Source organism: Thrips palmi, unplaced genomic scaffold (assembly GCF_012932325.1).
Source record: "Thrips palmi isolate BJ-2018 unplaced genomic scaffold, TpBJ-2018v1 HiC_scaffold_1, whole genome shotgun sequence".
NCBI classification, from domain to species: domain Eukaryota; kingdom Metazoa; phylum Arthropoda; class Insecta; order Thysanoptera; family Thripidae; genus Thrips; species Thrips palmi.
In genome coordinates, this window is record NW_023144620.1 from 12,227,562 (window position 1) to 12,249,023 (window position 21,462).

The 21,462-nt window shown below is 59.8% G+C and overlaps 1 protein-coding gene across 2 annotated transcripts in view; it reads left to right on the forward strand.

Annotated features, from left to right (window-relative positions):
• LOC117642163 overlaps window positions 1–21,462 on the forward strand; it is a 51,364-nt gene that overhangs the window by 22,566 nt on the left and 7,336 nt on the right. The window contains exon 3 of one of the 2 annotated variants that reach the window (XM_034380066.1): window positions 11,839–11,880. The exons of the other annotated variant lie outside the window; for it this stretch is intronic. Coding sequence (XP_034235957.1) covers window positions 11,839–11,880 — 42 coding nt within the window. The remainder of the gene's footprint in view (window positions 1–11,838; window positions 11,881–21,462) is intronic. 2 annotated transcript variants of the gene reach the window in all.

Consider the following 21,462-nt stretch of genomic DNA (forward strand, 5'->3'; position numbering starts at 1 on the left):
CCCTTCTCCTCCACAACGAAGAGTGTTTTTATCCCGTATTTTTTGCTTTCTTCGTTTAAGTAATAAAACCAGTTACAAATGGGTGCAAGGGGCTTCGCTTGCTCCGGGGTGTTCCCGGGGTCCACGACGACGACGTCAGCAAGGTGACGACGCCGAGGTGGCCGGTCGGTGCAGCGCGTCGTGGCGTGCTTAATGACGGTCATCGTCCTCCTCTGCCGGCTCTGCCCTTCCCGCCGCCCTGCAGGTCGCCCGCAGACCGCTCGGTGTCTCCGTCTCTGTCGCACTCGCGGGGCGTGCGGCGAGGGCGCGAGAGAGACGAGGCGGCGTTCGGGCGAGCCGCGACTAATGGCACGGCGCGGCACAGTGGGCCAGAAGACCGGTGGAGGCGGACAAAAGTCCCGACGCGTTTTGAGCCCCAGAGTCGCCGAGCAGGACTCGAACCGAACGGTGTGACCCCACCAATCGATTGCTCTCCGAACGAGGAATCCATTGGTGGGGTCAAACGTTCGGTTCGAGGCTTATTTAGCGACTCTGGAGCTCAAAACGCGTCTGGAGTTTTGTCCGCCTCCACCGGTCTTCTGGCCCACTGTGCGCGGGGCCGTCGCGGAGCGCAGCGACACCGAGTCACACTGGAAAGTCCCCGCTCTTTTTCCGCGGCCTTCCTAATTCGAGGCAAGCAGTGAATCCTTGCGCATAATGCGGTTGGCCGCTTTGTGGGCGGCGGCGCGGCGGCCCTTTCCTCGGCGGTCCCCTCGGCGGTGCCGTCCCCGCGGCGTACCGCTGCCGGGCTGCACCGCGGCCCGCGCTGCCGGAGTGCGGCTCCCACGCTTATTTGCCGGTCAAAGGGCCCGGCAGCCCGACGGCCCGACGGCCCCGCGAGGCGGGGACTGGGCGGCTGGGCGGCGACTTCAAGGCGGCCTGGCAGCCCCGGGCGACAGCGGCGCGGCAGCGCGGCCGCGCGAAGCAGCGAAGCCCTTTGGAGACGCTGCCGCGCTGCCGCCGCCTCCGCTCTTCGCCGGCCCGTCCTAGAGTCGTTCGCGAGCAGGCGTGAAAACGATTCCGCCACGAAAACTACCTTGACGGCCGCGGCCGCACGTCGTCGCCGTCCTCTTTTGTTTCGGGTGCGGGCGCGGCGAGCGCGGCGAGCATGGGAAAGTTAGAGGCCCGCGTCGAGGCGCCGCGACGCCGCGAGTCAAAGCGGCCTAATTTCGAGCGGAAGCGAAGCGAGGCGACGCAAACAGTGGAGAGGGCGGCGCCAGGCCGGCCGAGAGCCTCGCCGAGAGGGCGGACCACCCCGCGCCGCGCCGCCGCTGTGTGCACAACGAATTCGCGCGCTCGCACCGCCGCCCGCGCAGCCAACCTAACGCCGACAGACCAGGCCGGCCGGCCCGCCCTGCGCCTTCCAGTTCCAGAACCAGCCGACTTTGACTCGGCCGATAAGTGGTCCGCGTGTGTTGGTACAAGGCGCTCGTGCGGCTGCGCTGATACCAGTGTGTGCGCGCGTGTGTGTGTGTGTGTGTGTGTGTGTGTGTGTGTGTGTGTGTGTGTGTGTGTGTGTGTGTGTGTGTTTGCGTTTGCGAGGGGCGCCGACGCCACACGTGCGGTATGATCGAGGAATACTGATCGAGCATTCCTAGCGCACTTTTGGCGTAAAAACCATATTTTTATTAAATTCTTCCTTTTTATTTGGGTGTGCGGCTTTCCGGGTCCGCGGGCCGTGCGTGGCTGTTGGACAAATAAAATGCGCGTCCCATAACGCAGCACCGGCATGGCAGCCGCACAGTGGACCAGAAGACCGGTGGAGGTAGACAAAACTCTAGACGCGTTTTGAGCTCCAGAGTCACTAAATGGCACTCGAACCGAACGTGTGACTCCACCAATGGATTGCTCTCCGAACGAGGAATCCATTGGTGGGGTCACACGTTCGGTTCGAGCCCTGTTCAGCGACTCTGGAGCTCAAAACGCGTCTGGAGTTTTGTCCGCCTCCCCCGGTCTTCTGGCCCACTGTGAGCCGCCTGACCTGCGTGCCGCCGCGTGCCGCGCTGACCTGTCAGGCGGCGGCAGACTCGCCGCGACTCGGGGAAACTGAGTTAACGTTTGCGGGCTTTGCGGGCGCTCCGCGCGCAGCCGCAGCGTGCGCGCGCTATGAAAAGGCGGCCAAGTTTGGCGCGACGTCTCCGCGCAGAAGTGACGTCCGCGTTGTCTCAAGTTAGTTCGGAGTGTATTTCTTGCGTAGTTTGAGCACGATTGTACGCCGGACTTGTTGACGTTGACGCGGCGCGTATTCCTCGGAGCTGGAACGCGAGCGCTGATTGGCGACGTGGCTTGAAAGAAAGATAAACCGCGAGGATGCGCCGCGGCTTTCGGCGCGACACACCGCCTGGAGGACGGCGTGGCGCGGCAAGGCGCACAGTGGGCCAGAAGACCGGTGGAGATGGCCGAAACTCCAGACGCGTTTTGAGCTCCAGAGTCCCTTAACGGGACTCGAACTGAACGTATGACCCCACCAATGGATTCCTCTCGAAACGAGGAACCCATTGGTGGGGTCACACGTTCGGTTCGAGTCTTGTTTCGCGACTCTGGAGCTCAAAACGCGTCCGGGATTTTCACCCCCTCCACCGGTCCTCTGGCCCACTGTGCGGCGGCACGAAATATCGCTGCGGTGGGTACTTCTTTCGGCTTTCACCAACTTGAAGGGATGATGGGGTGTGCGGGACAGAGTCTTCCATCCAGCCCTCTCTCCCTCCCACTGCATTCACCCTCACCCCTTCAGTCTCCGCTCTCCGCCCGCCCCGTCACTCCTAGCGCCTCCCACCTTCCGTGTATGATCGTTAATTTGACCTTGCCCCTCCGCCGTTGCCAGGCATCGCCTTTTTCGCCGCGACGGAGTACAGCAGGGAGGCGCCGACGCACAGTGGGCCAGAAGACCGGTGGAGGCGGACAAAACTCTAGATGCGTTTTTAGCTCCAGAGTCGCTAAACAGACCTCGAACCGAACGTGTGACCCCACCAATGGATTCCTCGTTCGGAGAGCAATCGATTGGTGGGGTCACACGTTCGGTTCGAGTCCCATTTAGCGACTCTGGAGCTCAAAACTTGTCTAGAGTTTTGTCCGCCTCCACCGGTCTTCTGGCCCACTGTGCGACGCCTTTCGGAACACGGCACCGTAAAATGCGCGATGCATTATTGATAGCAGTGTAGGCCCTTGTCCCGACGCCGGATCGCCCCACGCCGGCGCACTAGCGGGAAATGTCAGGGGCTGTGCTTTCAAGACCCTTCCCTCCCCCGTGCGCCACCCCGCTGCTTTTTCCGCCGCTTCCACTCCGACCGCAGCGCGCGTCGGGCGGGCGGGCGGACGGGCCACTCCACCTTGCTCTCGTGTCTCCTCTACTCACAAACGAATCCTGACTCGGGCGACTCGTCGTTTGGTCCGACAGTTACTTCCAGAGCCGCGGCGAGCACATCAAGCAAGCCGTTGTAATGCTACTCTCCGCGACGAGGCGCTCTGCTAGCCGGGCTGAAAGGTCATCAGGGAGATGACAGGTAATGACTGTCCCGTGCGCCCCGCCACGCCCCGCCACGCCCCGCCCCGCCCCGCCCCGCCCCGCCCCGCCCCGCCCCGCCCCGCCCCGCCACGCCCCGCCCCGCCACGCCCGCCACGCCCCACCCCGCCCCGCCACGCCCCGCCACGCCCCGCCCCGCCCCGCCACGCCCCACCCCGCCCTGCGAGTCAACACCGAGGGCCCCGCGCCCCTCCGCGGCGCCGGGGAGGCGGTGGGGTTCAAGGCTGTGACGGCGGGGGAGGTCCGTGCCACGACGACGGCCGAAAAGACCACCCCAAAAACTTTTTTATTCTTTGCTCAAGCAAGGAGTGGTGGCGGTGCGTCTTGACAAACAATTTCCTCCCTTCAAAAAAAAAGGAGTCGCTTTTGTATTGGTGACGTCATTGCCAACTTCTTATCGGCGAAGGGAAACCTGACGTCGCGGGTCGTAAAATCGTGTCGTTGCGGACATCGTTTCGTTGCTCATTTTGTCACTGAACTGGAGCCTGTCGTTGGGGCCACGACTTGTGTGTTCAGTTTTGAGTCACTGGAGGGAGAGCGTGCGAGGCCGGGTGGTAGCCCAAAATTAATTTCTGGGCGTACGTCCATCCGGGCAAGCTGGTGCTGAAAACCCTCGTCGCTCTGTTTTGCGCTGTTTGTGTTCGGCGGGCGGCGTGGCCTTCAGAAGCCCCGCCACCGCGGCGAGCTGCAAAGTCGCGCCCCTAGTTTGTCCCGCTAACGGATTTCTGTCCCGCCCGCCGGGCTTCTCAATCAATTTTCACCGTGGAGGGCCAAAGGCGGCCAGAGGCGCCAGTCGCTTTCGGTGGCGCTTTGAGCGGCCGGCGTCGCCCCGCGCCGCCCCGCGCCGCCCCGCGCCGCCCCGCGCCGCCCCGCGCCGCCCCGCGCCGCCCCGCGCCGCCCCGCGCCGCCCCGCGCCGCCCCGCGCCGCCCCGCGCCGCCCCGGGGCCCAAAGGGGAGAGGGGTCGCTTGTTTCCCGCGAGGCGAAGGCGGGGGATGGCCGGGGGTGGCCGGGGGATGGGCGGAGGCAAACAGGAGAGACGGCGCCGGGCACGGCCTTGGCCAGGAGGGCCGCGCCCAGGAATGCAGACGTTATTCGATTACGGAGGTGACGTCAGACGGGCTGGCTGCCCGGACGGCTGGACGTGCTGGAAGGGTCGCTGGAGGACGGTTGGCAGGCCAAGGTATGAAAGCCAAATCTGCCGCCCTTGTGCTGCAGTACAACGGGCAGTCTCTCTCTCTCTCTCTCTCTCTCTCTCTCTCTCTCTCTCTCTCTCTCTCTCTCTCTCTCTCTCTCTCTCTCTCTCTCTCTCTCTCTCTCTCCCTCTCTCTTTCTCTCTCTCTCCCTCTCTCTCTCTCTCTCTCTCTCTCTCTCTCTCTCTCTCTCTCTCTCTCTCTGGCGCGGGGCGCGTCGGGCACGCGGCGCCGAGAGGTCCTTCTGGTCCGGTAGTTTCTCTGTCTGGACCCTGTCCCGGATCCTGCCCCTGTCCGGCGCGGTCAGAAAGGGTTTGCCTGTTGAGCGCAGGGTTTCACCCGCGCCAGCAACAAGTCCCTGCAACCCTGTGTGTCTGCCAGTCCCTTTGGCGTGCGTGTGTGCGCGGCACGCCATCCTTCACGCCCAGCGACCCACCACTAGGCGGTGCCAATGCTGTCTGCGACACTGCGACAGCCACCGAGGCAATCTGCATGCATTGTGGGCGCGATTCGCGGCTGTCGCAGCGGGCCGAGTAGTACGCGAGCTGCACTGTCGCGAGCCGCCATCTCGAATCCAATCCGAGACGACAGGGGACCAAAATGGCTGCCCGCGACTGCGGGGCGACTGGGAAGTCTGGCGCTCCTTTGTGTGCTCGCAGCCCGCCGCCGGATTCTTAGAAATGCAAAGCCCCCCAACCTGGCCGAACCAAGTTTGCGGGCGAAAGTTGCGCGCGGGCCAATGTCGCTTATGTTGCCGCCGAACCCCTATCCTATCCTCCGGCGGGGCCACGGCGGGACCGGCGCGGCCACCGCGGGGCGCCCGCCCGGGCCCCGGGGGCCCCGGGGGCACGCCCTGCCGCCTCGCTCGATAGGGCCCCGGGGCCCTCGGGAGGGCTGGCGGGGAGGGCTGGCGGGGAGGCGGCGCGCGGGCAGGGCCGCGCAGAGTCCCTGGGGCGCGGCGGAGGGTCCCGTGGGGGCGCCGAAACCCACAATAACACTTCAAGTCACTAACGCCCCCGTTCAGGCCAGTACCCATCAACGCGGCCACCCTCTGCTCGGCCAGCAGCTCGCGGCGCCTCCCTCGCACCTCCGCCGCCCCCGGCGCTATTGCCTTGCGGTCGTGCGATGCGGGGGCGGCGGGGGCGGCGGGGGCGGCGGGGGCGGCGGGGGCGGCGTCAGGGCCGTCGGCGGCAATGAGTTTCGCATAGTTTGGCTGTAAAGTAAGCGAGGCTTCCATTAAGGCAATGCAAATACTGCAACAAGTGGTAGCGGTGGTGCCCGCCTCGTGTCCCACCGTCGGCAAAAGTAAAGTAAAAACCTACCCGAGCGGATTCGAGGATGGTGATCAGGTAATCAAGGGCGCAGTGGAACGGTAGCTGTGGGTGTAGCGGTGTGGGGGACAAGTTCGAGCGGTGTTGGAGTTGCAGTTTGAGAGACCGCGGTCGTCGCCCGAGACCACTCCACTAAAGCCGGCTGCAATGTGTCAGCAATGACCGCCTGGGATTACCCCCCCCCCCCCCCCCACACACACACACCTGCTCACCTGCACTCACACGGACACACGGACGCACCGAGAGTGGTTGCAGGCAGTAAAGTTACAATGGGGCAGTGCCGGGCTTGACGACAGCGGGCGTGTAATTGGTGAGTCAATTTCTGCCGAGTACCAAATTGGCGTCCCTGTTTCGCCGCGGGGCTTGCGCCCTGCCTGCGCCCTGCTTTGCGCCCGGATGACGTGGCCGTGTGAAAGGTGAGACTAATCTCCAATTTATCGCATAATTGCGTTGTCAAACTTTCCCGGGAGTCCTTTGTTACCCCGCGGCATCCAGTCACCTCATTCCAAATCCCCCGCGAGCACACAGCGGCGGGGCACGTGTGTGTGCGCGCGCATGTGTGCGTAGGGGAGGTTGGGTAAAAGGAGTTAAAAGCACACTGCCTCGGGGTCCACAGCGAGTTCGGGGAGCAGAAATCGTAACTCTCGCCGAGCAACAAGTTTTGGCTGAGCCACCTAGCGTATATATCGACCTTAAGCGCACGACGTGAATCCCAAACTTTTTCCGTCTACATGGAAACGGGCGAGCGTTACACGCGCGCGTAGTTCCGTAAGTGAAACAAAGGAGCGAGGACACCGTCGGAAGTAAAGAAAGTCTGGGTCGTTTTCAAATCCGGTTAGGAGGAAAGCGGGCGGAAAAAAACGATGTGGTGCTTGGGTCCGTGCAGTATTCATCCAAGCTGTCGCGCCGCGCACGGCCGAGCCATGGGGCCGAGCCATGGGGCCACGGAGCCGTGGGGCACACCGTCGGGCCGCTCTGCCGTTCGGCTCCTTACTTCCCTCCAGGGGGCCGTCAGGGACTCTTCTCAAAGACCTCCCGCAGGCCGCACCCCACACGGTCCAGCACTTCTATGGACCACCAGTCAAGTAGTAGCAGTGCGGACGGGGCGAAGGCGAAACCGTTCAGGATAGACTTGCGTGCAGCGTAACAGGTTCCTCATAATTCAATCTTTCCTATATTTTTTTTGCGACCGTGCCCACGGCCGAGTCCCCCCTCTTCTTGCTCTTGCGCGGAAGTGGAAGTGGACTGCGAACGTGAATTTTCGTTCTGCGCCACGCAATTTCGGCCGCGCGTTCAACGACCGGCAGTAACGCTTCCTCGCTGAGCTCAGCAGCTCCGGACTTAGAGGTCCACGCCGCTTCGGCTTCGGCCGCTTCCCGCTCGAAGCTCGAATCCCTCTCTTCTGGCCGGATCAGCGGCCGCAGGGCGTCCCGCAGTGGGCCAGAAGACCGGTGGAGGCGGCCAAAACTCTAGACGCGTTTTGAGCTCCAGAGTCCCTTCACGGGACTCGAACTGAACGTATGGCCCTACCAATGGATTCCTCTCGAAACGAGGAACCCATTGGTGGGGTCACACGTTCGGTTCGAGTCCCATTTAGCGACTCTGGAGCTCAAAACGCGTCTCGAGTTTTGGCCGCCTCCACCGGTCTTCTGGCCCACTGTGGGCCGCCAGGCCCCGCGGGGCACCCCCGAGGCCTCACGACGACGGCACGGCCGGCACCGCTGGAACCCTTCACATTCCTACCCCCAAAATAGCTTACCCATACTGCCAAAATGTGACCCATAAAAGAGAACGGAAAAAAAATGTGCATGTGTGTGTGAGCGGTGCCATTCCACGTTGAAGAGCGTCAATAAACTGCTTATCCGAGGTTAGCGTGGATGAGGGTTATGACCCTGATGGATACGCGCGCAGCAAAATTGAATCGATACTGTATTAAAATGGAGTCCGGAACGAGGCTGTGGAATCAGCGGGATGGCCGGAGGATCAGGCTGTCAACGATAGCAGTGCATCAGATCACTTCATCTCCCCGGACGGCCGACGCGGCGGACGCCGATTGCCCACAAATCGTCCTCCATCTTGGCGAATACCTCCCTTTCCCCGGCCTGCCTTCGACCTCCGGGCCCCTTCCGCCTCCCCTCGCCAGAGATGCCGAGAAGCTGCAGGGCGCGCTGTTACCGACCTCCCTGGCTGCGGGCGCTTTGACACTGGGACTGGATTCCCCGCGCCCCCTTTTATCGCTACACCGAAAACACCAGAATCGACGCTCCCTTTTCACTCGGAACTTTCGCTTCTTTTTGCACGTGTCGATTGACAGGCGGCGCGTGCTTTGCGGGAGGGGCCCCTGGGGGCGCCGTGGCCGAGGCCAAACAGGTTCATTATGTAGCGGTGGGGCCCAGGCAGCCCGGCCAGCCAATCAGAAGGGCAGTCCGTCTCCGTCGCCCACCCCTCAATAAGGGAGGGCTCGGACACCGGCCGCTCCGCCCGCGCCGCCCCGACAGCTTGCCGATGACGAGGTGTACACAGGACGCGGCGCAAAGTGACGCGGCCCGGCGATCCCATGTCGAACCGCCGGGCCGAGGCCGTGGCCGTGGCAGGGCCGAGGCAAGGGCCGAGGCAGGGCCGAGGCAAGGGCCGAGGCAGGGGCGAGGCCCGCCGGCAGAGAGATCGAATATCTGAAGAGACTGGCCATCCGTCCGCGCCCTCCCCCTCTCCCTCATGCACGGCCCAAGGGGCCTGGGGGAGGCGGCTGCTGCTGTGCTGCTGGGCTTTGGCTGGGATTTCTCCCCTCCGGCCCGGATTATATCAGCGGCTGCGAACTCGGCCGGAAACGAACCGGGCGAGTCGGCGCGCCGCGCACTTACGCCGACCCCCCCGAACGCGTTCGGCGCTGGTAACGTCCAGCACACCGTTCACTGGTGAAACTAAAGCGTAACTCTATATGCTTGAGACAAGCATACGCTTGAAATGAAGCCAAGAACTTGCCCCATGCATTTAGATGGGGGGATCTCGGCAGATGAGCATGATAAGCATGATTTCAAGCGTAAATCGATTGCAGTTTAAAATAGAGCACGGTAGTCACGGTACCTGGTTTCCCCAGGAAGCCTACGGTAAAGACATAGGCGATTTTTTCCAGGGGGTTCCTGGGAAAACCAGGTATGTAGTTTCACCACTGTTGCGGGCAAAAGCACGCACAATTTTATTTTCGCGCGGTAAATCGGCACGAATGAACAGGTCCATCTTTTCTCGGCACGCCGCCCAACATAAGGACGGCCCGTGACGGCGCCGCCACCCCTGAGCACGCCCCTGGCCGCCGCCCCTGGTAACTTGGTTTACGGGCCGCCGAGAGGGCGCTGCGCTGCACGCAGGGGCCCCCCTGGGGGCAGTGGGCCTGGCGCGGGGCGGCGCGGGGCGTGGCGGGGCGGCGCGGGGTGGCGCGGGGCGTGGCCGGCCGACCGGGGGAAAGAGGAAACAATTGGAGGAGACTGATCGAACACAACCCTAACTCCGTTAAACAGCCAGTCTAGTTAGGTTTGATCCGATTCCGGCCTCCAGCTTGCTTCCAGCCACAACAGCGAGCGACCTCACCTCATTAGGAGCCAAAGTTTGAGGAAATTGCGTGTTCGGCGGACAGTGCGCGGGGCGGCGCAGTGGAGGGGCGAATCTGCGAGTCAAGTACTCCGCAAAAAAGTGGCGGCGGCTCGTGGAACGACGCGTTGGCATGCCAGCAGTGTGCCAGGGCGTAGCAGTGCGAACGCCCCGCCCCGGTGGGACGGCACAGCACCGTCGTGGGGAAATGGGGCTTCGGCGCCGCAATCCCGGTGCCGTGCGTCCAAGATTTATCTTGTCCACCGGAGTGATGGATTGTCGGCCGGAGAGAGTGAGAATGGTGAGGCCGATTGTGTCCCCGTTATTGCTCTACACCACTATGCCTGCGTGGCGCACTGTGGAGTAGGCGCACTGTGGAGCACTGTGGCGCCCCGCGAACACGGGGACGCGGCGTGGGAACGACAGCGCCGCCGCCCCGTCTCGCAGTGGCCCGGCGAAGGGCCGGCCCGGCCGCGCTGGAGTGCGTCCATATTGGCGGCTAATCTTATCGCCGAGGTGCTTTATGCCTGGCGCTATCGGGGTGCCGCAAACAGACGAACCAGCTGGCCGCGCCCCCACCCCCCGCCGGCAGTCCCCACCCCCTCCCCCGCCCCCGGACAACTTATTCCTTTGCACCTGGGCGGCCGGGCCGCGCCCCGACAGAGGGTACCCGCCACGCGAGCGAAACGCGCACCGCGCGCGCGCCTGGTGGAAAACTTAGTTATCTTATCTGTTCCCCCACTTGTTTAGTCACCAGCGGCGCGCGCGGGCGCCGGCATGTGTATGTGTGCGCGAGTGTTTGTGTGTGAGCCAGCTGGTTTGTTGACCCGCTCTAAGCCGTCGCGTTCAACTACAAAGCTACTGGAAACCCGGCAGGGCCACGCGCGTACGCAGCACAGTCGGCAAGAAGACCGGTGGAGGCGGTCACAATCCCAAAAGTGTTTTGATCTCCAGAGTCACTAAATGTGACTCTAACCGAACAAGTGACCACACCAATGGATTGCTCTCCGAACGAGCACAGGTGTAAATGGGATCAGGATTTTCTGATCACCTAGCGCTGATCACTTTCTGGATCAGAAAATAGAGGATCAGAAAAAAACCTGACGCTTTTTCGAACACCTTTTCTGATGTTTTTTATCCTGATTCCTGATCACGTTTCTGATCAGCGTGGCTCTGATCACCTCGGGTCTGATCACCACTGGAGTAGAATCAGAAATTGTATTATCAGAAATGTAACGATATCTGACTCAGGATATTTTCACGACCATGAAAGATACGGAGATGAGGCAAACGGCTCTAGGGGGTCGAAACTGAGTCCGATCCAATTCTGCAATCCGTTTCACGCTAGCTCGCCATCAGCTCTCAAAATGCCAGAAGATATGGTCTAAATTTCATGACCTTGAAAATGCCCTAGCCAAATGTCGCGAACATACCGCTCACCAAATTTGAAACCAAAATTCCGAAAACTTTCTGTTTTACAGGCATCTAGATTTTTGAGACATCACGATTTTCTGATAGTTTTGCATGTTATCAGAATGTCTATGTTTTCTGATGACTCTATTCTGATCACTGTCTGATCACTTTTCGGATCAGAAATTTTCCCTGATCACTTACTAGCGATCAGACTTTTTCTCTGATCATTTCACAGTTATCAGAAATTCTTGTAATTCTGATGCCAATTTTTCTGATAGTGCACCAATGATCAGAAAATCCCAAATTTTATCAGAAAAATGGGTAAATGATCAGAAGATCCTGATCCCATTTACACCTGTGAGGGGCCCGTTGGTGGGGTCATACGCTGGGTTCGAGCCCTGTTTAGCGACTCTGGAGCTCGAAACGCGTCGAAGGGGGTGCCGAGCTCCGCCGAGCACGGGTGTCGGGTGGGTTGCCTACGCCGCCGTCCGCAGGCGCGCTGCATCCCAAGCTGGCGCCACCTCAGCCCGGCCGGCCGGCCCAGCCCGCCCCGCCGAGGGGGAGGGGGAGAGGCAGGCAGGCGTTCATCATGCGAGACAGACAAGGACGATGATGCCAACCTGTGGAGCAGACAGTTTGCGCACCATCTGCCTGTGCAAACTTGATGTATTTCGGGGCGCAGTGGCGCGGCGGTGAGGGATGACCGGGATGAGTAGTTGCGCCGTGTGCTACAGCCGCGCTTCGTTCTGGTTGCAGGAATTGGATGCCGCGCCCCCGTCCCAGCATCGGGACAAAGTGGTGAGCCAAGCGTCCTCTTCGTTTCACGCCACAGTGGGAGTTTTGCGTCGCCGGCGTTAAAATATTTTAGTTTGCATGACTGTGCAAGTGTTGATGTAAATGCTTGTGTGTGTGAGCACGCGCACGTGGCACTGTGAGTCGATGTGAGTCGATGTGTGTGTGTGTGTGTGTGTGTGTGTGTGTGTGTGTGCGCGCGCGTGTGCGTGTCGTGATATCTGACCTCCGCCAGACAGGATATTATTCACCGCTGAAATTATGCGATTGTGCTCCTCTAGCGGTGCGAGGCGGGGGGGGGGGGGGAGGCGCGCGAGGGGGGCGGCGGGGGCCCCGCTGTGCGTTGAATCCCTTATCAACGTCCCTAGGAAGGCTTATTTCCCTCGGAGGAGGGGGGTGGGGGGGAGGATCCGTGGCTGGAGGACCTGGCGGCCGCCGCCGCGCCCCGCACCCCGCCCACACCGAGCGATGTTTTGAAGCACTCGACGGCCTGGCGGCGTCGCGAAGCTGCGGCGCTCCATTCCACCTCAACTCGATTCGAATAAATCAGAGGGAGACTCTTCCCATTACGGTGATCGCGCACCGAAGCGGGCCACGCCAAGGGCCACGCCGGCTTATCTTTTTAGTATGAAATATGCGGCAATATCGGATCCGGCGCAGCGCAGCAGCATAGCGCAGCTGCTTCAGAGTTGACTCACGCACTGCCAAAACTTTTGCTCCCACTCTCCTCTTCGGGCAGACCGGCGTCTGCGACGAGGTCTGCGACGAGGTCTGCGACGAGGTCTGCGACGAGGTCTGCGACGAGGTCTGCGACGAGGTCTGCGACGAGGTCTGCGACGAGGTCTGCGACGAGGTCTGCGACGAGGTCTGCGACGAGGTCTGCGACGAGGTCTGCGACGAGGTCTGCGACGAGGTCTGCGACGAGGTCTGCGACGAGGTCTGCGACGAGGTCTGCGACGAGGTCTGCGACGAGGTCTGCCCAGCTTAAAATTCCACCTGGAATTTCCTCTGGATTTCCTTGTTTCCATCTGGATTGCTCATATCCATATGGGATTTATATTTTCCAGCTGGAAAGGGTCATTTCCATACCAGGCTGCTGTCTGGAAATAAGGGTTCCAGATGGAAATTTTTTTTCCATAAGGGTTTGAGTAACCCAGAATGGAAATTGTATTCCACTGTGGAAAGTCTGATTTCCATTGCGAGATTTCCACAATGGATTTTCCTAGAAATCCAGGATGGATTTTTCATTTCCAGACTGGATTTTGTAAGCTTTGTCCGCTAGGTGGCGCTAGTGTCGCTATTTTGTCCTGAAGTAGATAAAAGGCTCTCCTAGCTCAAAGAAAGTGCCCTCATACTTCCGAATAGGTGAATTCTGAACGGTATCCATGAGAGTTATGAATCCTTATGTGAGTGATCTATGTATCAGTATTACAGGCTGAGATTTTTATAATCTAAGTTATCTCTCGCTTGTGACCAAGGCTCCCAATTTCCTTAGTCGAGGAAGTCTAGTTCCAGAGGACATGTGACAAATCCAGTACCATCTGGCACATCAATCAATTTTTGAGGCAGTGGCACCTGCACCTCCTTGGTGTCTGTACCATGCCGAGCTGGCTTTAGCTTATCTACTTGATAAGCTTGCTCTAAATACTCAACTAATTCCTGCTTGAATCAGTATGAATACGCGAAAAGAATCCATATATTGAGAAATTGGGGGACCACAGGGGGCACGCTCCATTCTAAAGTCACTGCGATTAGCAGTGTTAAAGTAAGCCTCTTTTTTACAAATAAACGAGTACAGTATTTTGGAGTGATTTCCATTTCCACAGATGTGTAAATCCATACTGGAAATCGGGAACCCACAATGGAATTCATAAAATTCCAGATGGGAAAACGTTCCAAATACCAGCTGGATTTCAGATCCCTCTGGATTCTACTTTCCACAATGGAAATAAATCCAGACCAATTTCCAGGTGGAATTTTAAGCTGGGTGCGACGAGGTCTGCGACGAGGTCTGCGACGAGGTCTGCGACGAGGTCTGCGACGAGGTCTGCGACGAGGTCTGCGACGAGGTCTGCGACGAGGTCTGCGACGAGGTCTGCGACGAGGTCTGCGACGAGGTCTGCGACGAGGTCTGCGACGAGGTCTGCGACGAGGTCTGCGACGAGGTCTGCGACGAGGTCTGCGACGAGGTCTGCGACGAGGTCTGCGACGAGGTCTGCGACGAGGTCTGCGACGAGGTCTGCGACGAGGTCTGCGACGAGGTCTGCGACGAGGTCTGCGACGAGGTCTGCGACGAGGTCTGCGACGAGGTCTGCGACGAGGTCTGCGACGAGGTCTGCGACGAGGTCTGCGACGAGGTCTGCGACGAGGTCTGCGACGAGGTCTGCGACGAGGTCTGCGACGAGGTCTGCGACCGTCTCGACGGCCGAGGCTGCTAACCTTTGCCGCGAGGTGTCGCGCTGGGCGTGGCGGGCCGCTCTCGCTGCACCGTGGAAACGGTTGCGTAAGTTTTTAAGCAAAAGGTTAGGCCGGCATCGACTTGCGCGGCCAAGCCGGCCAAGCCTGCAAGCGCGGTAGCAGACTCCCACTCGCACGCCGCGCCAAGCCAAGACAAGCCACGCCGGCAAGGCCGAGCAGCTAGGCGAGTCAGTCGCGCCGGATTCGATTCGATTCGATTCGATTCGATTCGATTCGATTCGAGAGCGACGCAACCGCGAGGGCCTGTAGCGATGGCTACCGCGCGAGCAACGCCGCCCCACATACGGGCGCCGAAATCCAAGGCCCGCCGGCGTGCCGCCTCTTTCGGTCTCCCGGACGCGCCAAGCGACGAGCTTTTCATTAAAAAACAAAATAAACTCTTTCAGGACCGAAAAGAGAGGTAAAGTGCGTTCGTTTAATAGGCTGGCAAGCACGTCGAATTCACCTCGTCGGATTATATAGAAATGTTGCGCTCGCAGCGCTGCTCGCTTTGCAGCTCGTGGCCGCAAAATTAGCCGCAAAACCGTGCAGTGGCGTGCCGGGGCAGTGCGGGGCAGACGCCGCGTGGCATCCAGCCAATCACGGTCGCAGCCTGAATGGATTGCAAATGCCACAGAGGCGTACGCCACCAGCGTCTGTGCGTCAATATGTGCCCGTGTGCCCGTGTGTGTGTGTGTGTGTGTGTGTGTGTGTGTGTGTGTTGACGAATCTCGTTTCACCACGATTGTTACTCGTAATCAGCGATGCCGGTCGTAATTAGTGCGTGATAGCGGAGAGGCAGGTGAACCCAATCGGCGGCGGGGAGGGGGACGCTGCTGTCAGGGACGCGCACGTCGTACGTACTACGTACACACGAGGCACGCACACACCCGAAAAAAATCCACGTTACATTTGTTTCTTCCGTCGAGCGATGAGCGGCAAGTATCTCTATCGCTGGAGTGTTACGTCAGCGTTACGCTAGTTTGTGGAAAAACACCGCGCGCTTGTTTTCTTTCTTTTTTTCGTTTTTGGAAGAGAACGGCGCGCGCGCGGCGCGGCCGCAGACGTGGCGGTAACGGTAAGGACAAAGGATGTGGTGGGGGGAGGGGGGGGGGCGGTATACCGAGGTATATCGAACAGACGAGAGAGAGATGGTTATGAATGATTCACGAGTTGATGTGCTGTAGCTCCACAGTTGGCACCCCTGCACGGCGCGCCACGGCGGGGCCCTCGCCAGGCCACCAGGCCGCCAGGCCAGGCCGCCACGTCGTGCACTTGGCCGTTTTATGGTCGCCGTGGGCCGCACGGTAGCGTACCGTGTTGTTTGGTTGGAGCTTTGGATCGAAACTCTTAAAAATCACGTTCACCTCCGCGCCGGTGTTTCCTTTGAGCAGAGTGGCAACCTGGGCACAAACGGAGTCTCCGCAGCGCGAACAAAGAAGGTAACGTGGGCCACCTGAGGTAGAGCGCGCACTCACGGCGGAAACTCGACTCCCGCTTGGGTTTTGTTTCTTTTTTTTTGGCAGGGTAGCGCATGCAGGTATGGGTACGGGTACCAGCGGGTACCCCGCGATACTCATCCGGTGTCTCCTCGCCTTGGTATTGTTGCCGAGCGCTGCCGAGGCGAGGCGGCGGGACCGGAGGGAAGGGGGAAGGGGGAAGGGGCAGGCAGGTGTGGGCGTCGGGCGGGCGGGAGGCGCGGCGGCGCGGCGAGGACGGCCGGGCAGTCGCGGACGGGCGGACGGCCGGGCGGGCACGAATGGCGACTGTACTGGCTAGGCGCTCGGTGCGGGCCGCGGCCGGTGCCGTGGTGCCGTGGTGCGGGCGGCGCGGCTCCGCCGTGCTCCGCCGTGCTCGGCCGCTGCAGCCTGCGGTCACCGCTCCAAACGCCGCGCCGCCAGCCAGGCCGGCCGCCGCCAGGCCGCCGAGCCGCCAGTTGGTGCCCAGCTCTGGACGACGGCGGAGCGGGCGGCCCGGAACGAGGCGCGGCGCGCTCAGTGAATATTCAGTGAAGTGTGTGTGTGTGTGTGTGTGTGTGTGCGTGTGTGTCTGTGAGTGCCGTTTTCGGGGCGTGCTGGAGACTTCGTAGCACGCCGAACTGTTCTGTTCTCTACCCACCGCCACCGGCGCGCCGCTTGGAAGGCAGCAAGGTAGCGTCCGTGCCTTGGACTTGCGCGCGCAGCATAAGGTGCTGCTGTTTGCTTTCGTTTTGCCATCCCGGTTCCCGGTTTCTGCGAGGCTACACTGTGATGAAACCTCGCGGTGCGTGACTTCTTTTCGGTACGTAAGAGCAAACCCCGCAGAGCAAACCCCGCATCATGCGATGAACCTTAACCGGTTAAGCAGCGCCACGATGAGAAGCTCAGGGCGGCCCTAAGCAAATATCTGGCCGGTACCTCTCCTTTCCACCCACGCCGCCAGCCTTAAGCACCCACGCCCAGCGGACGCTGCGTGCTCCAGGCAGTCCGAGAACGTCTGGCCGCCTGCCTGCCAGTGTGCCTGCCAGCCCGGCTGGCCGCCTGCCTTGCCGGCCAGTTGGGCCCTAGGGGGGACGGACGCCCACGTCATGTTGGGAGCGGCCGGGCGGCCGGCCAGCCAGCCTGCAGCGTGCGGTACGCGCTACCATGGCACTGACAAAAGAAACGACTCGTGAACGAACTCCACGGCACCACGGCCACCACGAGCGCGCGGCGACATCCTGCATGGCTGCGGTGCTGTGCGCTGGGCGGTGCGCTGGGCGGTGCTCGCGACACCACGCTACACGTGTGTGCGGTTTGCGGCGCGGCGCACCGAGGCGTGGCGGCCGAATGGTTCCCCGTGGCGAAACGCGGCGAAACGTACCAGAGAAGCGGCGAGCCACGCCGAGCCACGCGGACAAGACTATCACTCACAAAGGCCGTGTCGCTACTCCACGCGCGAGGGCCTCCCCGCGCTAACCTCGTGGACGGTGCGCTGGCGCGGGGGGTACAGACAGCCGGTGTCGTTTCTCGCCAGTGCCACGTCCTGTAGCGTCCTGGCGCCACGCCGGGCCGTTGGCTGCCGTTGGCTGCCGTCGGCAGTGGTGGCGGTTCGGCAAGGTGACGGATCGGCCGTCCCAGAGGACTCGCGAGGCCACGCGGCCCCAAGCTAATCAGCCAGAGAACAAGCCAGTTGACGCTCGTGGCGTGTTTCGCGACCAGACGCTGTTTTCCAATACTGTAATGCACTGCCCTGTTCTCTCTTTCCTTTTGCCTCCAGTTCCCTGCCCTTCCGACGACTCTACGAAGGACAAACACACACACACACACACAGACAGAATGAAGGGGCGTTTCCCTGTTTAGGCTGATAGTACAAAGTCGGCGGCAGAGGCCAGGCAGCACGGTCTGTATGAAATTTCACGTCGGCGGCTAAGAAGGGGTTAGCTCTGACGTGTGGTGAGACTAGTCACGCACCCCCTGGGCGTGCGTGCGTTTGCACACGTATGTGTGTGTGAGTGCGTGTGTGTGCGCGCGTGTGTGTGTGTGTGTACGTGCGGGCTGTCCGGTGCTGTCGCGAAAGGCATTACCTTAAACACCGCGCCCCGCCCTTTCTGTTACGAAAAACAACAACAAGCCCGCGGCGTTATTACCGTGATGAAAGGTTTTCCGCCAAATTGGACCAGAGTGTCGTTTTGTTGTTTTTTTTTTTTTTTTTTTTTTTTTAGACGGGTCACAGTGCACGCTCCATGATAGGAGCCGACTTTATGGAGACGGCCGTACTTCCTGCTCTGGATAATAGCGGTACGTCCCGTGGGGGACGGCCGGGCGCGCGGCGGACGGCCGGGCAGTTTGGCTGCAGAAGACCACTTATGCATTGTTCCATTCTCAAAGTGTCGCGCGTAAAGTCCTCCACATTATCGCACCAGTGTAACTTTTACCAGGTGTCTGCGCGAAACACGCCCCGCGACGGCCGCCAACCGCCGCAGGGATTTAGAAAAAAATAGCCAAAAAAAAAGGCTGACTTTTTAAGCAGGTGATACCTCACTTAAGAGCATACCTAACAGAACAAGACTTATTAATTAAGGTGTCAGCTAGCTTTTACTCTTGAGTTCAGACAAGAGGAATAAACTTTGAATTTCAGTGTACAAATGTTAGAACTTCGTGTGAATTTCGGACGAATTGTATCTAACTGCAGCCAAATTTCCAAGAATTTCCAGACGAATTTCAGTGCTTTTTTTTATAGGAAAAATCTTGGTATGTCGACTTATTTTTAAGAATTTTGAAGAGGTTTCAGTAAGGTTGCCCATGAATTTCGGTGTACAAAAACTTTTTGGGAGTTGTTTCCCTTTTAAACCAGAAAACAAGCGCCAATCCTTACAATAACTTTTCTCGCCGACCAAGTAACTTTTCACTTACAACAGTCCTTCTCCCTTTTTGAGGAATAATAATAAGATGACACCTGTTGTCTGATGATGGTTATCGCCTCGCGATAAGACGCCCGGCACGCGGTGGCCAGCGGAGCGGGGCGGAGAGGCATTCCGTTTTGATTTATGCGTGAGAAACACCGTGTTCATCACGCGCGTGCGTGCGTGTGTGTGTGTGTGAGTGCGTGTGCGTGAGTACGCGGCTTCCTTCACACTCGTGCTCGCGCCGGAAACATAACCGGGGGAACACACACCAATAATTTGCTTCCGTTTTGTCTTGCTGCCAACACCTCCGCCGGCGCCGCCGCCGCTACTGCTGCCACTGGAATCTGGAATAGAGCCGTTGGGGGAGAAAAAAGAGTAGCCTGGAACCTGTTCCGTCCGACATGTTCCGACATCGGTGTGAAAATGCCGATGAAAGCAGTGGGTTGATGGCGGCGTTAATTTGGAGTGATGACTCAATTTGTGTGTGTGTGTGTGTGTGTGCGTGTGTGTGTGTGCGCGCGCGTGTGCATTGTTTTTGCGTGTGTGTGTGTGTGTGTGTGGCTGTGTGTGTGGCTGTGTGTGTGTGTGTGTGTGAGTGTGTGAGTGTGTGTCTTTTCAGCGACTCGTTGCCGCGCGAGGTGCTGCAGTGCCAGTGCCAAGGCGCGCCCAGGAGCGCCTTGGCCGTCATACTGCCGGACACCCGGCCGCGCTAAACGCGCTCCAAGCGCGCCGAGCGGCACTCGCGCACGCATTCACATCGATTAGACTTAATTGGGACGGACGTTTAATTAAACGCCGCACTACTTAGCCTCGCGTGACTTAGACGTGGAAACACGGCGGCGTCCGCTGCACTCTCCTGGCCAGCAAGTCATTACGCGACACATCCAGAAGAGGGGGGGGGTGTAGGCCGTACTTGGGAGGCGCGAGGCTGGCGTGCTTGGCATTGCCCAGCATTGCGTTCCCGGCGGCGGCGTGCTCGCCTTGCTCGCCCAGCTGCTCACGCACCTTTTTCATCAACCAAATTGGTCCGACATCAGTAATAACAATGTAGTCGTGCGATGAGAGAGGCCTTTCTCCGACGCCCCCTCCCCCCTCTACCCCCTCCCCCCTCTACCCCCTCCCTCTCCCGCAATCTTTGTCACGTCTGTTGGTGGTTCCTGTTTTCCTGCCCTAGCTCGAGATGTTTGTTTTTTTTTGTCGCTCTGCAACGCTTTTTAATTTTCTCATCTTCGCTGCGCCGGCCGTCGTCGTCGCTATCAGACTGCTGATGCGACCGCGGAGCAAACATTCAGAAATTTCCTTTCATTTTAAAAAGTTCGAATGCACTTGCATTTTATCCGTCACTTTTTCGCTTTCATTTGCACCGAGGCTGCTGCCCAGGGTGTCTTGGTTGTTCTTTCTTTATTTTTTTTTCACCGCCTTCTCGCTGTCAGCTTCCACTGTGCGGCAGCGCAGCGTGAGTCCAGGAGGGGGGAATGAGCAGCAGAGTCACCTTTAATGAGATTAAACTTTGCCCTCTCTCTCTCTCTCTTTCTGTCCTTCCATTTTCATTCCTGTGTACACCGCGGTGGCCGCCGCTCCCCCCCCCCCCCCCCCTTCCCCCGACCGGAAGCAGGCTGTCCTGAGAGGGTCTGGATGGCGCGGACTGGCACGACGTCGACGAGGATTTTTGTCAGCGGTGCCGCGCGCCCCCGAGCGCGGATCCAAGAGGGGGAAGGGCAAAAGGACAATTGTCCCCAGACCCCTAGATAAGATAGCCAGTTGCAGGTAGGCCAAAAACATCACTTTGCACCTGTAAGCGCGCAAAAAGGACTACTTTGCACCCAATCAGTGGCTCTGGATCCGCCACTCGCTGCGCGCCTCCGCAGCGCAGAGAACGCTATGACGCGCAGGGACGGTGATTTGCGGCGCTTGATGACTGCCCACCTTGAGACGGCCAGCTCCTGGTCATCGAGTCCGCACCCTCGTCCTCGTCATCACCTCCCCGGTCCCCCCCTGTCCACCTCTTGGCTATCAACACTCTTCCGCCTGGTCATCATCACCTTCTTCGATACCTCAGAGTAAGAAACGCTCGGTTGCCGCGAACCGTCGGAAAGGCGCTCAGTCGCGGTGAACCCTGTGAAATCCGCTCAGTCGTCGCGAGCTGCCTGTAAAACGCTCAGTCACCGGGATTCATCCGAAAGCCGCTCAGTCGCTAGGAGCCAGACGAAACCCGCTCAGTCGCGGAGAGCCGGCCAAAAACAGCTCAATCGCATTTCCCCGATTATTTCAAGGGAGAGGATTCAAAGTTTGAAGCACTGAGACAATTCGGGGAATCACTCTAGCTGCCCCGTTCTCCTGTCAAGCTGCAACCTTAAGCTTTCTATGGCAACAGTAACGTCGTTAGAAATGTACCCAGATTTTGTAGATCATGATTATTCGGTGACAGTATGCGAGTCTGCTACACAATGCGATTGAGCTGTTTTTGGCCGGCTCTCCGCGACTGAGCGGGTTTCGTCTGGCTCCTAGCGACTGAGCGGCTTTCGGATGAATCCCGGTGACTGAGCGTTTTACAGGCAGCTCGCGACGACTGAGCGGATTTCACAGGGTTCTCCGCGACTGAGCGCCTTTCCGACGGTTCGCGGCAACCGAGCGTTTCTTACTCTGAGGTATCGGTCTTGGCCCATATCCTGGCCATCACCACCTCCCGGCCCACCTCCTGGTCATCACCACCTCCTGGCACATCTCCTGGTCATCACCACCTCCCAGCATACCTTCTGGTGATC